The sequence below is a fragment of the Phragmites australis genome, chromosome 10 (assembly GCF_958298935.1).
Source record: "Phragmites australis chromosome 10, lpPhrAust1.1, whole genome shotgun sequence".
NCBI classification, from domain to species: domain Eukaryota; kingdom Viridiplantae; phylum Streptophyta; class Magnoliopsida; order Poales; family Poaceae; genus Phragmites; species Phragmites australis.
In genome coordinates, this window is record NC_084930.1 from 25,150,705 (window position 1) to 25,172,625 (window position 21,921).

The following is a 21,921-nucleotide window of genomic DNA, read 5'->3' on the forward strand; positions in this document are numbered from 1 at the left end:
TCCTCGTTTCTGCATGTTGTGATGCTCCAGCGAGGTTCACCATTGGTCGAAATTGTTGTTAGACTTGGAGATATGGGTCGATGATTATGTTTGTGTAATTTCCTTAATCTACAGGCTGTTTGTTGTCAAACCAGGGTTGTAATCACTTTTGCATCTTAATATAATCCATACCCTGTTCGCAGAAGAGTACTTTAAAAGGCAAAGGAAAATATAAAAATACGTATGATCGTAGGGTGATGTAATTTTTTGAAATCGATAGTCTTATCTTTGTAACTGTAGTGTGCTTGAGTTTCACCTTCAGTGTACTAGTAGCATGCTATATTGTCAAGAATTTACCTTCATCTTGTTTCTTTTAAAAAAAACATTCACCCTCAATTTGTTACACAACCCTGTGTCAATGATCCTTAAACAAGAAAAATACATGCTCAACACTTGCCACGAGAAGCAACAAGCAGATGAATGGCTCAGTTTCAACTTAGGGTCTGTTTGTTTCAGCTTTGGAATGTGGCTTTCAGCTTTTACAATCTGAAGCTGAAACAAACAGACAGTTTTTGGTTATAGCTTTTTTAAATTTGCTGATTGGATTGTGGAAATCTGATAAGCTAGTTTATCTCAGCTTTTGATAGATTATGAAAGTCCATTTTACTAAACTGTCTATCAAATTTTTTTTAGAATCTACAATCTAAAAGCTTTTCACAATCCAGCTCCTATAAGCTGCTTTTCAAAATCTCCACCTGAAACAAACAGACCCTTAGGTTAGTTGCCGTTACTCTCCGCCACTACGTCTGCATGTCACTACCATTTGTTTCAACTTCCGTTCAAAATTCATACTCCCTCAAGTCATAAATAAATATTAGCTTAGATTACGTGCAGTTAATATTTTTATACTTACAAATTTATTTTTATGTATTGAGTTTGAATATTTAAAAATAATATGGGTATATTTATTTAGAAAAATAATTCTATAATAATATAACTTTGATGTATTCTATAAACATATTACACCATAAAATAAATAGTTAAAGATATATTTTGAGAACTGTATCGATATTTAAAACATCATTTATTTATGACCGGAGGAAATGCTTCCAAACCCCAATTCCTAAAAAAAATGTCACGTGATTTTACAAAGATTTGTTTGCGCCTCCATCCCTGTATTTTAGTTGTCACTTGCCAGCATCCAACCTGTGTAATTTTGCCGTGTTCCCGCCCCAAGCCGGATGGCAAATCCTGTCGCTGCTTCAAAAATAGGAGTAATGCTTAGTGCCTAGTGCTGTTTAAATCTGGAATCCAAAATGCAAAATTCCATTTCGTTTCCTTGGATCCGCCAAAGCAAAGCCACCTACAACCACTCGCCCCACAGGTCAAGATCGGCACCGCGGAATCAAAGTGCAAGTTCCCTCGCGGACCGCGATTCCCTCGCACTCCCACGCACCCACCCACCAACAGAACACCAGCTCGCGGGCGGCGCCGCGGGCGCCGCTCCCCGGTCAGCACCACCACCATGTCCGCCATGGCGGCGACGGCCACCGACCGCCCGCACGTCCTGGTCGTCCCCTACCCGGCGCAGGGCCACATGATCCCGCTCCTCGACCTCGCTGGCCTCCTCGCTTCCCGCGGCCTCCGCCTCACCGTCGTCGCCACGCCCGCCACCGCCCCGCTCCTCGCGCCGCTCCTGGAATCCGCGCGCCCCGCCGGCGCAGCCCGCGCCCTCATCCTCCCGTTTCCCTCCCACCCCGCCTTCCCAGCGGGCATCGAGAGCGCCAAGGGCTCGCCGCCCTCGCTCTTCGGCGCGCTCATCGTCGCCTTCGCGGGGCTGCGCGGCCCGCTCGGTGCCTGGGTCCGCGCCCGATCGGACGGCCCGGAGCGTGTGGTCGCCATACTCTCCGACTTCTTCTGTGGGTGGACGCAGCCGCTCGCGGCCGAGCTCGGCATCCCGCGGTTCGCGTTCTCGCCGTCCGCGGTGTACGGCACCGCCGTGCTGCACTCGGTGTTTCGCCGGAAGCCAAAGCGCGAGGACGAGGACGACGACGAGAGCCCGATCGACTTCCCGGATATCCCGGGCGCCCCGGCGTACCCGTGGCGACAGATGTCGCTGCTGTACCGAACGTTCATCGAGGGCGACGAGGTCTCCGAGGGGGTGAAGCGCAACTTCCTCTGGAATCTGGAGAGCTCAGCGTTCGTGTCGAACACGTTCCGGCGGCTCGAGAAGAGGTACCTCGACGCACCGCTCGCGGACCTGGGCCTCAGGAGCGTGCGCGCGGTCGGGCCAGTGGCTCCGGAGGCCGACGCCTCGGGCAACCGTGGCGGGGAGACCGCCGTGGCCGCGGCCGACCTGTGCGCCTGGCTCGACAAGTTCGCAGACGGCTCCGTCGTGTACATCAGCTTCGGGAGCATGGCGGTGCTGCAGCCGCTCCATGCGGCCGCGCTGGCCGCCGCGCTGGAGCGCACCGGGGTGGCGTTCGTGTGGGCTGCTGGGCCAACGGTGACACTCCCGGAAGGGTTCGAGGAGCGCGCGGCGGCGGGCGGCAGGGGCATGGTGATCCGCGGGTGGGCACCGCAGGTGACCGCGCTGCGGCACCGCGCGGTGGGGTGGTTCGTGACGCACTGCGGGTGGAACTCGGTGCTAGAGGCGTCAGCGGCTGGGGTGGCCATGCTGGCGTGGCCCATGACGGCGGACCAGTTCGTGAACGCGCGGCTGCTCGTGGACGATCTGGGAGCCGCCGTGCCGGTGGACTGGGGCGGGCTTAAGGCCGCGCCGGACGCGGACGCGGTCGCGCGGGTGCTGGACGCGGCCGTCAGCGGGAAGGATGGTGGCCAGTGGGGCGACGTGGCGGCGCGGGCGAAGGAGCTCGCTGAAGAGGCCGCAGCGGCGGTGCGCGAAGGCGGCGGGTCGCGGCGGGAGCTGGATGAGCTGGTGCAGGAGTTGCGCGAGCTTGGGAGCGAGCCAAAGCACTAGGTGGGGCCAGCTGCGAGAGTCAAAACTGCTTCCGTCTTCGTGTCGACAGGTCGTTGCCGGCCGATGGTAGCAACGGCCAAGCAGATTATGAGAATTTGGCTTTGTTTCAGCAGAAATGATTTATTACTCGTGTTCATCACGACGTCGCACTTCTCAAAGTCTCCGCCGTGAAATTTAGCTAGGCACTCCCCGCTATAAATTTGGATTTGGATGGACTTTGCGTGATCATAAAACGTAATTAAAATACAAATTATGGGTTTACATGTCCGGTGAGACGAATTATGATTCCTCTCCGTGACTTTGTTTATGTATGTTGCGAGCTGGATGCCCAGCGATGCGTACCTACTGGCTAGTCCAACTAGTATACATGACGATTGCCAGGGCGGCGGCTGCCGCTTCCCTGTAGCCCCTTAAGCTCTTCTCCCCTTTTTTACAAGAGAAGAAGAAGAATTGTGAGATGAAATGAAGCATGAGGATAAAGAAGAAGCTCAGCTCCATTACTCGATCTCACTGCGTTCGCCACTGACGACAGCTTTGCAAGCTAAAACCCACGTGTGTGTTCGAGATTTGTGTGTAAATTTGGAAAATACTAGCCAAGGTGTCCGTGCGTTGCTATGGATCTCATGTAGTTTCTGAACATTTTTAAAAGAATCAAAACAAGCAAATTAATTTCCATGTATGATGTGAATCCAATAGAATGATATTCGTGATAGTTTACCTTTGTATGATGAAATTTCTTCTCAATTTAAATCGAAATTGTTAGAATTATTGGGGCAGATCCATATAATAGTTCCTAATAAATCTCAAAGTCTCATATTGTGAAGTATACCAGAACAATGGTGTTCGTATATATGCTTATGATAACAACTTGTAGAGGGGCACCTACTACAATCAAATAGAAGCTGAACTACTTGTGATTCAAGGTATCCTGTTTCAGTATCATTGGGTACATGGGGCAAATGGTGTCACTAATGACAAGATAACAAGTATGGATTCACTAATGTTGATCTCAAACATGTCGGATACAAGTTTGAATCCTTCATACTCGTTAAAGATGTTTGTCAAGTCTTTTATGTGACAGACACAACAAAGAAAAATATCATGTGGTTCTCACTGGAAAAAAATGCATTGTGGAAGTTGCAACCGTCGTTGATGAGCAGGAGTTCAATCAATTTGATGAAATCCCCCCTTTTGCTATTGCAATCGTGCCACACACTTCATCGACTGAGAAAATTCCATACCTACACGCCAACCATAACGAAGGGATCCATATCAAGAAAGCACAAAAACAGCAAATTTGAATTTAAATATCAAATTTGAATTTTTATATACTAAATTTGTAATATTAATGTCAAATTCGTAATATTAATGTCTAATTTGAATTTTAGGTTTCAAGTTATTTGAATTTATAATATTAATGACAAATTTGTATTTTAGGTTTCAAGTTATTTGAATTTGTAATATTAATGTTAAATTTGTATTTTAGGTTTCAAGTTATTTGAATTTTAGTTTAGCAAAATATTTTTTTCTCTTCACCGGATGGTCCGGCGCTCTCATTTTCCTCCTCAGTGGATCATAAGGAAAAAGTGATAGGTGATACTTTTCATCCATCACTTATTATAAGTACAAGGTGACAGGTGATACTCTTCACCCGTCACTTATTATGAGTCATAGGTGATGAGTTCATAGTATCACTCATCACCTATGATCATATATGTATATATAGGTTGAGTCTTCGCCCTCCTCCATGTCATTTTGCCTAAGTCTTTTCCCGCTCGCCCGCAACACCCGCTTGCGCTAGGGTTCACTGCACCACGCCTCTCTGCCACCCGGAGCTTAAAATTATTTGGATAAGAGAAAGAAATTTGAGAGAGGAAAGAATAGACACCACATTGGAAATACCCCTTTTCTCCAACACGTGGACCCCACAAGTGGCCCCACCATCCCAACCACCAAATGGGGCAGCACCACCTGCTCCCTCTCTCTCCTCCCTCACTCCCCATGCCTCCCACCCAGCAGTATAGCTGCTGCAGTAGCTCTCTCTCACTCTCCCTCATGCTCCCTCGTTCTCCTAGGATTTCTCTCTCTAGGAGCAATATCAAGGTATGCATGTGGTACCATTGCGATCCTTAGCTCATACACTATCCATCCATCCAATTCATTTTCGTTTCATGGAAGAATCGAGTAGTTCTTGAAGTTCTTAAGCTTTTTAGAGCAAAAATAGAGTTTTGGACAAATTTGAGCTATAGAGTCATGTTGCTAGTTAATGAGTGAGTTCAAGGACCCTTGGACTATCCCTAACATGTTCTCTTTAGGCTTGAAGAAGATCGCAACTCGAATCGACCAAAAATCCACTCGAGAATAGCTTTTCTGGGCTGACCCGGATACTTTGGCCTCACCCGGATACTCCGGGTTCAGCAGAAATCATCCATCGAATTGTATTCAAAATCTGTTAGGGTTTAGGGTGAAAGATGGGTTTAGAATCCTCTGGATAGGGCATATACACGTTTGTGTAGCACAAATTTGTAAAGAGAGTCGAATCGAACGAGGAAAAATTTGTGAAAAAATCTAAGTCTGCCTCACCCGGATAATCCGAGTAAACCCGAAGACTCCGGGTAATTGTGTTAACGATTAACTGAGAGCCTCTCCCAGAGCCTCACCCGGAGTGTCCGGCACAGCCCGGATAGTCCAGACCAGCTCGGAGGTTCCGGGTTAAGTTAGAAAAGTGGCTAACCGAGCACCTTCACCAGAGGATGACCCGGATACTCCGGGCCAGTCAAATAAAAAGGCAGTAACCGAGCGCCTCTTCTGGAGGTTCACCCAGAGGGTCCAGACATGAATACTCTGGACCAACCCGGATACTCCAGGTGGCTGTTATTTTTCAAATTTCGTTTAGATCGTTTAGTATTGCATTGATTCATATGTCTTATACTTCTAGCATGTTGTTAAGCATTGTGGCATACCTTGTTGCATTCATTCATGCTCATCATTGCACGCATTCTTGTTTAGTGAACAAGGAGCTGGAGCGTGATGCGGTTGCAGTTGAAGACGACGCCCACCTCTCGGATTTCTGCGAGTGCTGCCTGGGTAATTTTTGGCAGCCAACTGAGCAGCAAGGTAAGCAACTAAGCATATTGTACCTTTGTTCAATTGAATAAATCTAAAATTGATAAACTATGCTTATGTATATTTGCATATGTCGAGTCAAGATCGGGTACAAGTGGTTGATCCTATGTTGAATGCATTACTTCTACCTTGAATTATTGTTCATCCTTTCCTTGTTGCCTTGAGTATGTTGTTGGTGTCTAGATTACAAGTTAAATCGAAATACTTAGCAATGCATAGGTCATTCGGTAGAAGTCGAGCGGTGAATTGTTTCATCGTTCGCGAGTATAGGGGTTATTTACTTTCGTAATGATCACAATATTGGATATGGGTTGATGATGGTTGTATGAGTGGTGAGTATGAGGCGAGACGTGGGCGGTGCTAGGAGGTGTTTATCCTGCCCGGATGTGGAGTTCCCCTAGGTAGGTCAGAAGAGGAAACCGGACATCGTAGACCGCTTTCATCGTTTAAGCACCGATCATCGGTGTAGTTGGCTTTAGCACTTACCGTACTCACCACATGCCAATCTAATGGTAAGGCGAGCCGAATACCTTTGTAGTTGTGGTCATTTTGGGGCCTGAACATCGACGGTGTGAGCAGGTGGGCTTGTAGTGGTACTAGTTTACTCCAGGAGTAGTTCTAGTACCACCGCGCTGAGTGATGCATGTTTCAAATGATCGGAGCTTATTGGGAAAGGTTGACACGAGTACCCCCTTGTGTGCACTTTAGCGGGTGGCACAAGTCATATGGTCCTCGTATTGTGTGGGTTCAGGGGTATCCTCCTGCAGGATGTAAAAATATTTCGAAATACCGCGCTCTCAGTCATGAGCATGTTTTTGTCCATCTGCATCGATCGTAGAGTTTTTGCCTGTGGTTGATGGTTGGATATGTGGGAGATGGTTGTGTTGGTCTTTGTTACTCAGACGTTCTTATGGTTCCAATTATTTATGTTCAGTTGGTTATGGCAGGGTAGATTTATGTTTTGTTGGTTAAGTTAGTTGCTCACACATATGTGTCTAGGTTGCTTACCGCTTATGTTTAACTTAACCATGTGACTTTGTCTTGCTAATGGCTCAATGCATAATCCTTGGAGTCAAGCTATGTATATGTGCTCTATATAGTTTAAGTCTTGCGAGTACCTTCGCACTTATACCTACGTTTTCAGGTGCTCATACCCGCCGTCATCTCCTCTGTGCACCACCGCACTTAGAGCACCTCCTCCCTCTGGTCCCCGCCGCTCTTAGAGCCCCACCGCCCTCGCTATCGTCGTCAAGCCTGCCGGCACCATCGGCACTCTTCCCCAGCGATATTCTTTCCAAGGTCATGTGTAACAAGCACATTTTGTTATGCTTTTTCTAACATTCAAATGTTCCCTAATCGGTCCCTCTTTATACTGAGCTTTTGACAAGTACCTTCGAGTTGATCCTGACTACAACGCTAAAAGCAACAGCAGACTGACACACAAGACCGGGTTTGCGGTGAGTGCTACCAAACAAATTACCAAATGCTCTCTGTTGCAATTTTTTTCCTTTTGATCTAAACGTAAATTTTCTTTTCTGCAGTGCTACCAACAACCACTGGGCAATGTCTGTGGATTCTATGTTGTGTACCACATGCTCCTCATGATCCGAGCAAAGGATATCAAATCCCCTAATGCAAGTTCAATACAAGATTATTCATAACTAATTTTAATAATTAGTTTAATTCTATGATAATATGACATTAGTTAGGCGTCAAATTATGCAAGATTATCAGACTTGTTTTCTTTTTTACGATTGTGCATTCCTAGGGATTCGACAATGGATCACCGAGTTTATAATATCTAAAGTCATCAACCCACACTGCAAGATTATCAGACTTGTTTTCTTTTTTACGATTGTGCATTCCTAGGGATTCGACAATGGATCACCGAGTTTATAATATCTAAAGTCATCAACCCACACGGCGAGTTGCACTATAGAAACCTTATGTTGTGATGTCTTATGTAATATGAATTGATTGGAATTTTGTAATCTTTGTGATTCTGTGATGAATTGGTTGGAACTTTGTAACCTTTGAGATTTTATGATGAAGTGAGTTCTTATATAAGTGTGTTTATCGATATAGATTTGGATGCATTGCTATTGTTTGCAGGAAGAAGACGACTGTCAAATCCTGGCTATGCTCCAGGATGCAGCCAAGAAACAGGACAAACCTGCAAGACAACTTACACATAAGTGACGGGTCAAGAATATTACCCGTTACTTATGTATTCACATAAGTGACGGGTTACAAGGTTACCCGTCACTTATGTCTTCCTCCCAAGTACATAGGAGACGCACGTCAGTAACGGGTCTCAGTTATGACCCGTCACCTATGATAATGACGACTCATCAATGATATGTTCGGGGTGACAGGTGTGGGATCGTTGGCTACTGAGCAACCACAAAGATAAAAGCATTCATAGCCATTAAATAGCTCTCTCACTCCCTTAGGCATGAAATCTTGCAAGATTTTGAGAGTTGGGTTGAGTGATTGAGTGCTAGTGGGCTACATTCAAACCTTTGAGAATTTGAGTTCGTCGTTAAACTAGTCAATTCCGCGTTCGTTACTCTTGGAGCCTCGAGCTCCTAGATGGCTAGGCATCACCTGCCAAGCACCTAAGCTTCTGGAGTGCCGCAGGATGTTTGTAAAGGTTCTTCCTCGCCTTCGCAAGGAAAGAGGACTTTGAGTAAGCCCAAACTCGATCTTCATAGTTGCTTGGTGAGGAATAGGGTTGAAAGAGACCTAGCTCTTTGTGAGCACCTCAACGAAGATGTAGGATCGTTAGATTCGAACTTTGGGGAATAAATTTTTGTCTCCTTTGTTGTCTTTGTCTTCTTTGTTGTTCTAGTTGACTTTTGGACGATTTGCTCCGATCTATGTATTTGTAAGTTTGTAGCTGAAGGTGAAAGGTGGAATACAATCTACACTTACTTTGGAACTTGTGGTAACAATTAGATTCAACTAGAAGTACTAGGCATTGTTCGTTTTTTATTTCATTTTGTTTAGTCGGAAAGTCCGGGTTGAACTCGAAACTTTTGATACCCGGAAGTTCTGGACTAAACCCAAAAGTTCTGGACTGAACCTGAAAGTTTCAGATTCTATTAATCCGATGCGAAGTTTTTAATTTTCAGGAACGTCTATTCACACCACCTCTAGTTAACATCTCATATATTCAATTGGTATCAGAGTCTAATCTCCTACAAGGCTTCACCGCTTGGAGAATTTGAAAGATGTTGACATCCAAGGAGAAAAGCCCGAAAAATCCTAAGGATGATACATCGGGCGATGATAAGAACAAGGGAGTTGAGATCGGTTTCAATTATGATAAATTAAATGCATCTCACTCTTACATTTATGTGTCGTCCAGGCGTGCGCCACATTTTGATGGCACATATTATACCGCGTGGAGATACAAATTGAAATTGCATCTAATATCTCTTCATCCAAGTATTTGGAAAATTGTGTGTATAGGTTTTGAACTACCGGATGAAGACATAGAGCTCACTTTTGAACAAGAGCAAAACTTTCACCGCAATGCACAAGCCGCAAGCGTGCTGCTTGGTGCCTTGAGCTCTGAGGAGTTCAACAAGGTGGATGGGCTTAAGGAGGCCAAAGTGATATGTGACATACTTCAAGTCGCGCATGAAGGCACCACAAGTGTTAGAGACTCAAAAATAGAGTTGCTTGAAGAGAAATTGGGAAGATTTATGATGAAAGATGATGAAACCCTTTAAGCATTGTATGACTGCATGATAATGCTAGTGAACAAGATTAGAGGGTTTGGAAGTGAAGAGTTATATGACCATAAAGTGGTAAGAAGATCATTGAGAATTTTCACACCAAGGAATCCCACCTTGGTAACACTCATCTACGAAAGAAGGGATTACAAAAGACTCACTCCAAGTGATGTGCTCGAAAGAATTCTTACTCATGAGCTCGTAGAGGAGGAAGCAAATGAAGTAAAGAACCTTGTCAAGCAAAGCTCAACCTCAAAGACTGAAGATGTTGCATTGAAGGCAAGTAAGATCAAGTAAAGTGAAGAATCGAGCTCAAGTGCAAGGAAGTTCCGATAATGAAGAAATTGTTTTCTTTGTAAAGAAGTTCAAGAAATTCATGAAGAAAGATGGTTATAGTAAGTACAAGAAAGAAAAGTCTAAAAGAAGATCATCTAAGAGGTCTTGCTATGAGTGTGGCGAGGTTAGCCACTTCATCGTCGAGTGTCCTAACAAGAAGAAGAATAAGAACAAGAGAAGAAGGGCAAGCCTTACAAGAAGGACAAGTACAAGACCCACAAGAAGATCTATTCGGGTCAAGCTCACATCATAGAGGAGTGGGACTCCAACTCTGACTCTAACTCCGATGATGAAGGGGTCACCACCACCATCATCATCATCATCTGCTCCACTCCACTGACAAGCTCACTTTTTAGTGACATGAGCGATGATGACAACACTCCCAACCGCCTTATGGCAAAATGGCGCCAAGGTAAAATCACAACCTAAGCCCCTAGATAGCAATAGCGATAGCGATAGTGATAGTGGTTGTGAATCTTTTCTAAAAGGTCTAAGTAAAAATATCATGACTAAAATAAAATAACTAATAGAAATAATAGAGAGTAAAGAGGAGATTCTCGAGAAGCAAGAGGACTTGCTTATCGTTGAAAAGGAGAGAAACCTTGAACTCAAGAAGCTCCTTGCTTAAGAGAAGGGGAATGTTGAGGAATTGACAAATGAATCCACTGCTAATCTTGAGGGTAACAATGTCACACTTCAAGATAATATCAAATGTTTGGATGAAACTCATAAATCTCTTAAAGTGCAATTTGATGCCTTTAAGAATGGTACTTCCCACTCTAATGATGCAATCTTACTCTCTAATGCTTCCACTAGTCAAGGTTGCTCTTACTGCTATAATGTTGATATCAATGCTTGTGCCACTAATGCTCAATCTTTGTAAGCATTACAAAAGAAAAATGAGAGGTTAAATATCTTGGTCAAGTATTGGTTTATCAATACATACAGATCCAAAGATGCCCTATAAAAGATCATGGAGGTCAAAGATAACAAGCAAAAGAGGGCTTGGATTTGATATGTATACAAGCAAGCCAAATGAGTGTGTGGTGGTAAATGACAAGGAGTGCCTCAAATTCATCAAAGTAGGCAAGCAAGTTGATTCCACTACACAAGCAAAACAACCCATTGGCCATCCACCACAAGCTACATTTTATGCCTCTTACATTTTGAAGAAAACCACCTTGGTAAAGTGGTTGCTCTATATGTTAGTGTCCGTTTAAAAGATCGTGTTGTAAAAAAATGTGTGAGTGCCAAAAGTTCTTGTGACTAACGTGAATGGACCTAAGAAAATTTGGGTACCTAAAACAAAAGTCTATTTTATTTTGTAGGTATACTCCTCCGGTTGATCAAGTTAGGTGCTTGATAGTAGATGCACAAATCATATGATCGGAGAGAAGAACATGTTCTCATTATTCAAAGAAAATGGAGGTTTACACGAGAACATTGTATTTAGAGACGATGGAAAAGGAGAGGTAACTGATCTAGTTAAAATTGCTATCTCAAATGATCATTTTATCTCAAATATTTTGTTAATTAAATCTCTCAGCTATAATTTGTTATCGGTATCACTACTTTGTGAAATAAGCTATAATTGTCTGTTTACTAATGAGGGTGTGACTGTCTCTAGAAGAGAAGACTCCGCAATAGCTTTCATTGATCGCTTGAAGGGCAAGTTTTATCTTTTTGATATTTTAACGGATGAAGTGAGGCCTAAGACTTGTTTGATTGCTAAGTCTAGTTTGATTCCCATGTTGGTATGAGAAATTTTTCTAAACTTCTAAGAGAGAGCACACCCTAGGACTAATAAATGTTTCTTTTGAAAAAAAATAGAATTTATAGTGCATATCCAGTGAAAAAGCAATTTGGAGCTCCTCACCCTACCAAGAATATGATGATGACCACAAGACTATTGTTGCTTCTCCACATATATTTGTTTGGACCAATCGCCTATATAAGCATTGGTGGTAACAAATATAGCTTAGTCATTGTTGATAATTTTTCTCGTTTCACTTGGGTATTATTTTTGCATGATAAATGTAAAACACAATCCGTTTTAAGAAATTTGTAAGAAGAGCTCAAAATGAATTTGACGTGAAGATCAAAAGGGTGTGAAATGACAACGGAAGTGCATTCAAGAATACTCAAATTGAAGACTTTCTTGATGAAGAAGGTATCAAACATGAATTTTTGGCACCCTACTCACCTCAATGAAATGTGATCATTGAGAGGAAGAATATGACTCTCATAGAGTTGGCAAAGACCATGCTTGATGAGTACAAGGTTTTGGATCAATTTTGGGCGGAGGCTATGAACACTACATACCATGCCATCAACCGGTTGTACCTCTACAAGATCTTGAAGAAGACTACATACGAGCTACTAACCAGTAACAAACCTAATGTATCATACTTTAGAGTTTTTGGTATTAAGCATTTTATTCTAAATAAGAAGACCAAAAGTTCTAAATTTGTGCATAAAGTTGATGATTATTTCTTGCCTCAATATGGATCAAATGCCTATGCATACCATGTTTTCAACAAATTCACCAGTTGTGTTGAAATCACGCCTGATATGACATTTGATGAGACTACCAACTCTCAAGTAGAGCAAGTTAATCATAATATTTTAGGTGATGAAGAAATTCCAAGTGAGGCAATCGAAAGGATGGCAATAGGTGAAATCAAGCCTCAAGAGCCCCAAAAGTTGTAAATGCCCGAAAGCAATCAAGATCAGTCATCTTCATCAATTTAAGTGGAGCTATCTATATCAACTCAAGATCAAGACCAAAGTCAAAATCAAGTTCATGGTGACTCCAACGACTTCCTTGATGATGATGATCAAGTGGGAGACATTCAAACTTAATCCCAAGTGTCACATCCAAGAGTTCATTAAAGCATTCAAAGAGATCACCTGGACAATATTCTTGATGATATATAAAAGGAGGTAACCACTCGTTTAAGAATTACAAATTTTTATGAATATTACTCTTTTGTTTCCTCTTTGGAACCTTTGAAGGTAGATGACACACTTAGAAACCCGGATTGGGTGATGGCCATACAAGAAGAGCTCAATAACTTCAAGAGAAATGAAGCCTGGTCATAGGTGGAAAGACCCAATCAAAATGTAATTAGCACCAAATGGGTCTTTCGCAACAAGCAATATGAGAATGAGATCGTGACAAGAAGCAAGACATGGTTTGCTGCTCAAGGCTTCACACAAATAGAAGGTTTTGATTTTGGTGAGGCTTATGCTCCTGTGGCTAGGTTTGAGTCAATTTGTATATTACTTCTCTATGCTACTCACCATGATTTCAAGTTATATTAAATGGACATAAAGAGCACTTTTCTCAATGGTCCAATCTCCGAATTGGTGTATATGGAGCAACCATTCAGATTTGAAGATCTCATGTACCCTAATCATGTGTATAAACTTCATAAGGTGCTCTATGAGCTTAAGCAAGCACCTAAAGTATGGTATGAATGTCTTATGGATTTTCTCAACAAAAAGTGCTTTAAAATAGGCAAAGCCGATTCTGCTCTCTTCATTAAAAATATTGATAATGATTTATAAATTTGCCAAATATATATCGATGACATATATTTGGTTCTACCAATAAAAAGTTTTGTGAAAAATTTAGTAGTATTATGACGAAGAGGTTGAGATGTCAATGATGGAGGAGTTGAAGTTCTTTCTTGGATTCAAATCAAACAACTCAAGAAAAGAGCATTTATATGTCAAACCATGTACATCAAAGATATGCTCAAAAAGTTTAAAATAGAGAATGCCAAGCCTATCAAGACTCTCATGCAAGCCAATGGACATCTCAACCTATGAGGAAGGAAAGGTCGCGGATCAAAAGGTATATTGCTCTATGATTGGATCTTTACTTTACATTTGCGCATTTAGACCTGATATTATGCTTAGTATGTGCATGAGTGCAAGATTTCAAACTGCTCTAAAAGAATGTCATTTAGTAGCCGTTAAGATAATTCTTAGATATTTAGTCCATACCCTTTACCTTAGCTTATGGTATCCTAAAGGTTCAACTTTTGACCTTATCGGCTATTCAGATTCCGATTATGCCAGTTGCAAAGTGGATAGGAAGAGTATCTCGGGGACTTACCAATTCTTAGGTAGGTCCTTGGTCTCTTGGTCCTTAAAAAACAAAATTCCGTAGCTCTATCCACCATCGAAGCTGAGTATGTTGCAGTGGGTGCTTGTTGTGCTCAACTACTTTGGATGATGCAAACCTTGAGAGATTATGGCTATAACATGACCAAAGTTCCACTTTTGTGTGACAATGAGAGTATCATAAAAATAACCAACAATCTTGTACAACACTTAAGAACCAATCATAGAGACATCTGACACCATTTCTTGAGATACCACTCAACAAAAGGGGATATCGATATTCGCCATATAAGACCGAAAAATAACTAGCCGATATCCTCACCAAGCCACTAGACGAGCAAAGATTTTGCGAGTTAAGAAGTGAGCTAAATATGCTAGATTCTCACAACATGGCTTGATATGTTGCATACAATTATTTGTTTTAGTCTAGTAGCTTTGATAGCTAGATGTTTGCGAAAATCTACTTTTAGTGGTACTTTTAAAAAGTTGTGATTCTTTAATCTTATAATTATATTTTGTTACTTATGATCATTATTATGTATTGTTGTTTGTTGGTTAATCACAAGTAGTAAAGCCTCTTATATGTCCAACTTTCCAATCTCTCAAAGATCCAATTCGAATCTCATGTTCAAAACTAGTTCTTTCAGCCTCCAGAACCCGGAAGTTCCAGCCTCAACCCAAAAGTTCCGGATTCTGGAAGTCCTGAACCCCCGGTCTATCTCTATCAAGTTGACAGAACCCAAAAGTTCTAGGTACACCCGTAAGTTCTGGATTTTGTCAATACACCCGAATGTTTCGAGTTTCCCTCCGAATGACCCCTCTTGGTTTCCATCTCTGCCTCAACTCGGAAGTTCCGGGTTTCACCTAAAAGTTCCGAGTTGTAGGGTTTTTTTTACTCCTACCAGAGAGATATCTCTTCATTCTATTCCTTTCAACCTCTCTCTCACATCCTCTGGAGCACTCCAGCGATTTCAAAGTTTCACCGTCGAAATTCCAAGTTCTTCACCAAGTTGACTCCCCCCATGGTCGGAATCTCCGACCCTCCCTCCAAATCAACTTCGGGATCGTCGGTTGGAACTCAAGGTATACCTAAAGATCAATCTTCTCGATCCCCCAATGCCAAGCTCTAGAATCGATTCCTTTTGGTCCATTTGCTCCCTATCTATCAAGTAATTTTGTCTCATAAAGATTTACAAATTCTTTGGATAAATCTTTCATACCCTAAAATTCTTGCCTGTGGTTAGGCAACCCAGAACTTTCGGGTTGTCCAACACCAGTTCTTCTGGATCATGTTCTTCAAATCCAAATCTTTTTCAATCTTTTCCCTATCTGATCATATCATTCTTGTGTGTCTTAGGGCAGTGTGAGATGGGGCGTGACAAGTTTGATACTCAAACTTATCAAAGGAGAACAAAGACTCGGTATAATCCTCGAGCGCAAAGCGACATTCTATCGCAGCAACCTGAGTCTAGTGGTAGTGGTAGTGGCGATGGTCATTCTCGCACAGCCATTCGTAAGGTTCCTTTGTCTCGATCAGGCGGCATTCGCATTGATGAGACGGTCCAAACCACTTATGTGCCTCGTGTCGCAATTTTGCCACCTAGGAGAACAAAGATGGTAGTAGGCAGAGGCAGAGGAAAGGCAACGGCCTCTGGATCTAGAGCGCATGATAAAGAGATTGAAAAGGATGTGTGGGAACAAGAAGAGAGGACCGTTGTGCAACCTTTGAAGCTCCACAGACCCTACAATACATATACGAGTATAGGTGGGTAGGGCAGAAAAGTGGTAGATTACATGAAGAAGTCCAGCAAATGAAAGAAGAAAAGATATGAAGATCCTTCCGTGTATGAGAAGAATATTTTGGATCACCGGTTTTGGAATGACTTTCAAGCTAATTTCTATGAAACTGTGATCCTTCCAAAAAAGAAGCACGTCACTCCCATGCAATGGATAGATTGAGAATACATAATCAAGAAAAATTATTCAACTTTCAATGAAGTTATAGCAGCTTGTGAGCACAAGAGGGTAAAAAAAATCATGAGGATGAAGTATGATTGGAATGAAGAAGTCATAGTTCAATTCTATGCGACACTCCACTATGATCATGATGAGAACCAAACAATGTATTGGATGATTGAAGGAGAAAAATACAAGATCAAATATAATTCTTTTGTTTGCTTGTTTGGATTTGATGTTCGTGATACTAGCAAATCAAGGATTCACAATGAGGAACAGCTCTCCACCGATGAATTAAACTTCATATATGATTATCATCTTAGTGAAGTGACATATGGAACAGCTAAGGGCATGATGCCATTTTACAAGTATCTCAATTCTCTGTTTCGTGCCACTCTAACTCTCAAAAGTGGTGCTGCAGCCAATGTGCAACAATTATGAGGAATTTGCTTGCTAGGATGGCAAATAAAGGTGATCCATTTAGTATGGTTGATTTTATTTGGGAAGAGATCCACATTACATCACACATCATCACCAACAGTTGTGCATATGCTCCCTACATCATGTTTAGGATTAAGAAAGTGATCAAGAAAGAGTTCTTCAAGGTAGTAAAGCATGAACCTTTGAGGATTAGGTCAGTGAGCTCAAAATCAACTCCTATGCCACCCCCTCCTTCTCAAGCAACGCATAGGAGAGTTTCTTCTCCTCCTACACGTCGGTCTTCATCATCTTCATCACCAATCCATGCTATGCTCAAGGCTATTTTCAAAGTATGCACTAGGAATACAGTGAAGATTAAAGAGTATAAGGGTCGCACTAACATGAGACTAAGGAAGCTTGAAGCGAGACAAAAGGAGATTCATGCTCATTTGAGAACTGAGCCTCCTTGCTCTCCAGTAACCTCCGAGGAAGAGAAGAACGAGCCTGAGGTGTTTGAGGACCACTGAGCTTGGTACGATGCTGCCCAAGCTATAGCCACCGGCACCGGCACTTATGCTTCTACTCATGTTCATGTTAGTAGTAATGAGGAAGCTTCCAAAGAAGAAGAAGAAAAGGAATATGTTGGAGGATCCGAGGAATGCTCCAACAATGATAATGATGACAACAATGGTGATAGCGGAGAGGGCGACGATGACTACGAGGAGGACAATGACTGAGTCTTCGTTTCAGCTTCTCCTTCCTTTTTGGTGTCTTGATGCCAAAGGGGGAGAGATCTTATCTGATGTCTGTTGTTCTTCTGGCCTGAACCTGGAAGTTTCGGGTTCTGGCAGTGTCGGTCTCATTTTAAGTTTTGTCTTTATCTTTTCTGTTGTTGGATATTTAAGGTTATTTAATGTAATGGTGTAATGAACTATATATGGTGTGCTAGATGAACTTTAAATTTGTAAAAACTTATTTCTGTTAGTGTGAGACTTATTTGATGCTAAGTCATGTGATGCTTTGGTGTAATGTCATTTTTATCTTCTTTGTGTAATCTATCTTGTCATATGCATCACGATTTTATGTTCACTCACACTAATTACACCCCATGAATGCTAAGATATAAGGAGAGCTCTCGCAAAAATCTTTTTAAATATGTGCATTTGATGTCAAAATCAAAATTTAATCAATGCACACATTTAGGGGGAGCTCACCATATATCTAAGGATTCAAAATCTTTAATTCAACTATCTTTTATAAGCTTTAATAGTGTTATCATCAATGACCAAAAAGAGAAGATAGAAAGTGCATCTAAACCCCCTATATGGGTTTTGGATAATTGATGACAAACGATTAAATGACTAATGAGTTTAATGATACTATGAACAGGTTTTAGTTCGGTTAAAAATGTTAACAACGTTAGTGTCCCTCAAAGAGGAAAAGAGAAACGACACATGGATACAAAATAGTTTTAATTAATTTTATTTCTGAATTTGAGTATAGGTATGTCGTACTATCAAGAGGGATGTGTCTAGATTGTCTTGAGGATGTCTCTATGCTCAAAGCATTCTTTTATCCAAAAGATGAGAGATATAAACCACCCCATGATCACCGGGTTTTTTAAAGTTGCTCTGTGTACCTGAAAGTTCCAGGTGCAACTCGGAAGTTCCGGGTAGCCGGAACCTCCAGGTGGAGCTCTAAGCAAGGGTGCTCGGTTTGCTTTTTTAAACCAACCTGAAAGTTTCAGACTGGCCCAGAAGTTCCATGTAGCTGGAACCTCCAGATTGAGTTCGGGCTCGGGTTCTCGGTTAAGACCTTAGTGCTTAACCCAGGAGGTGAGAGAAGGGGTCCTCGGTTACTAAGTCTCAAGCTAACCCGGTAATTCCGGATTAGTGCAGAAAAGCTATATAACGGCTAGTTTTTTAGGGTTGGGTATAAATACCCCCTCATCCTCTCCCTTCATTGGCTATTGAGCAACCATGAATACAAAAGCATTCATAGCCATTAAATAGCTCTCCCACTCTCTTAGACATTACATCTTACAAGGTTTTGAGAGTTAGGTTTAGTGATTGAGTTCTAGTGACCTACATTCAAACCTTTGAGCATTTGAGTTCGTCGTCAAGCTAGTCTATTTTGCGTTTGTCACTCTTGGACCCTTGAGCTCCTAGACGGCTAGGCATCTCCCGTCAAGCACCTAAGCTTGTGGAGTACCGCGGGACGTTTGTGAAGGTTCTTACTCACCTCCTCAAGAAAAAAAGGTTTGAGTAAGCCCAAGCTCGATATTTGTGGTCGCTTGGTGAGGAATAGGGTTGAAAGAGACCTGGCTCTTTGTGAGCACCTCAACGGAGACGTAGGATCGTTGGATCCAAAATTTGGGAAATAAATTCTTGTCTCCTTTGTTGTCTTTGTGTTCTTTGTTGTTCTAGTTGACTTTTGGGCGATTTACCCCGATCTACGTGTTTGTGAGTTTGTGGCTAAAGGTGAAAGGTGAAATACACTCTTTACTTACTTTGAAACATGTGGTAACAACTAAATTCATCTAGAAGTACCTACGCGTTGTTCATTTTCGATTTTATTCTGTTTAGCTGGAAAGTACGGATTGAACTCGAAACTTCCAATACCCGAAAGTTCCATATTCTTTTAATCCGGTACAAAAATTTTAATTTTCAGGAACGCCTATTCACCCCCATTTAGGTGACACCTCGTACATTCACTATTTTTTGTTCCATATAGTATGGTTTACTAATTCTACTTCACTACCCATCAAATGTCATAATATGTCCACTTCTATATGCTTCTACATACTCCCCACTACTATCCTTATGTATTCTATCCATAGAAAGATAAAAGATATGAATGTGCTAAACACAATTAGAAACCACAAATAAATAACATCTCTACTGCAAAACATTCCATCATATTCATGAATATAACTAAAATAAACCATAGCAACACTAATCTACATGAGCATATGACAAGTATGAGCATTATAAAAATAACCATGTGAACATCACACTTAGATATTTATCTATGTAAAGCATAAGACCTCCCATTCTCATAATGCTAACATTGCCAAAATCATACTCGACCATCTTAACGATACTAAAACAACACTTCGCCATCATTCATATTATTAAGTGTAAATATGCGTACTGTATTTTATGGGTGGAGGTGGTGAAAATAACAAGTTAAAGAATGTAGCAACAACCGCTATTCACTTGCCTTTACCGAAGATGAAGACAAGCTATGCACGCCTTGGCGCTCAAGCACTCATACATCAGTACCACTACACACCAAGCAACATACTAACAGCAAAGAACACAGTTCTACGCTTGGCAACCCATCGAACAAACAAAACAACAAACACCTTGTTTGTTTAACAACAACAATACGGCTTGTCCTTTTCATATCTTTTAATCTAAATAAGATATGATAGCAAAAAAAAAAATACATTTATGAAACCTACATAACGAGATCTACAACTTTCATTATGACACTATATTTTTCTTCTGAAGTTAAGTAGGGGTCAAATGCAGTTGAAAACTAACATTAGAATCTGCCTGAAATTCCATACAGTCAACTTCGGAACTTCATAATTGACAAACAATAGAAGGAAAAACTATGCAATTTATATAGATGATAGCTTATTGAATTATCTAAAAAAAAGTTTATAATGTCCAAACCATATTCAGCTTCTAGTATACTAAAAGCGTAATATATCTATTATTGTCCAGAACATTTATGTAAAATAACTGTCAACTTCAGATAGCAATAACTCTTACCATGTGGACAAATTTTTTGAAATTTTACATAATATAGAGGTCTGAATCCTTAAAAAAAACTCTATAATATCCAACCCTAGTTCGACCTGTAACATCATCAAAACTAATGTCGAACATACGTTGCACCATCTATCGGAACAACAAAACCCTAACTCAAGATCAAACTACTAATCCCTTCACTAATCATCTAATCCCCCCGTCTAAAAGCCATCACAACACATCTAATTGCAGGAGGGAAGATGAATTTCATCTCACCTTGAGTTTCCCCAAAACCTAGGGCAGCAAAACCTTCTCTTTTCCTTTCTCTCCTTCCTCCTCTTCTTCTCCTTCCCTCTCCTTTTCCTTTTCTTCTTCCTTCTTCTTGATCGGTACCGTAGCACATGGTACTGTAGCATGTAGCAGCAGGGGTGTGGCGGCCAGGTGGGGGAAGGGAGGGGGAAAGAAAGCCAACCTTAGGGGAAAGGGGTTGGTTTGGGTATTCGGCTAAAAGTGTGGTAGCGACCTAAGTCTAGGTTGGGCCTAAGAGAGGGAAAAAGGTTTTGGATGGTATCCAAAGCTAGCCCAAATAATATTTCTTTCTATTTTAAATACTTTACCAAGTTATTTTCACTTTCTGTGACTCGTCAAAAAAGCTAAAAAACGAAACAAGAAGCCAAAAAAAGACTTTTTGACTTCTAGGGAATTATAGCCAAGTCAGCTACCACGGTGGCGAAATCACCTTCAAAACCAATATATGGGGTGCATTTACCTGGTTTTGCAACTTTTGGATGTTGGGTAGATCTTTTGTTTTCTCATAGGGTTATGTGGCCGTAGCATCAAACTTGATAGGATCAGGTTGCCTTTTTTCAATAATCAATAAAATAAAAAGAAACATTACCGGCCCAACCTTAGCCTATTACCGGCCCACAGGGTTACCTTGTACCCTAACGGTCCAACAACTTGACCGCCGAGACCGTCAGATATTTCCACGGCCCCAACCATTCCCCGCCCACGGTTCAAAAAACCGATGATAACCGCTCAAAAACCGTGATAACTGACCTTCTCGGTCCGGTCCGGTTTCAGAAACCGAACGGTAACCGAATTTGAATTAAAAAAATTCGAAAAAAATAAAAAAAATTCAAGCAAAATCTTAAAAAAAACTAGACACAATTCTAAGACCTTCTGTGAAAAAAGTTTTTAAAAATAATGTCGTTTGCATCATATTCTATAGGGAGGAAGTTTAAAAAAAATGAAAAAAATTGAAGCGTGTGGCTCAGTTATTAACTCATGTTAACGAAAAGTTTAACATATAAACACATATTTTTCTTGTGTAAAACGTATTTTAAGAGAATCTTTAAAATTAATTTCACTTTATTTAGAGTTTTATTAATTTCTCTATGAATTTTACAAAGTTCACAAGCATAAAGTGAATATGTTAAGAAACAGTATTGTAATTAACTTTTTCATGTCTACTATTATTTTTTCTACGCAA

General features: G+C 41.4%; 1 protein-coding gene across 1 annotated transcript; it reads left to right on the forward strand.

Annotated features, from left to right (window-relative positions):
• Nucleotides 1-1,335: 1,335 nt before the first annotated feature.
• LOC133930444 (UDP-glycosyltransferase 89B2-like) lies at nucleotides 1,336-3,220 on the forward strand. The gene has a single exon (XM_062377094.1). The coding sequence runs from the start codon at nucleotides 1,505-1,507 to the stop codon at nucleotides 2,957-2,959; it is 1,455 nt and encodes a 484-aa protein (XP_062233078.1). The 5' UTR covers nucleotides 1,336-1,504; the 3' UTR covers nucleotides 2,960-3,220.
• Nucleotides 3,221-21,921: the final 18,701 nt, after the last annotated feature.

Coding starts and splice junctions, on each gene's coding strand:
- LOC133930444 (XM_062377094.1), top strand. CDS start 1,505: ATGTCCGCCATGGCGGCGACGGCCACCGACCGCCCGCACGTCCTGGTC.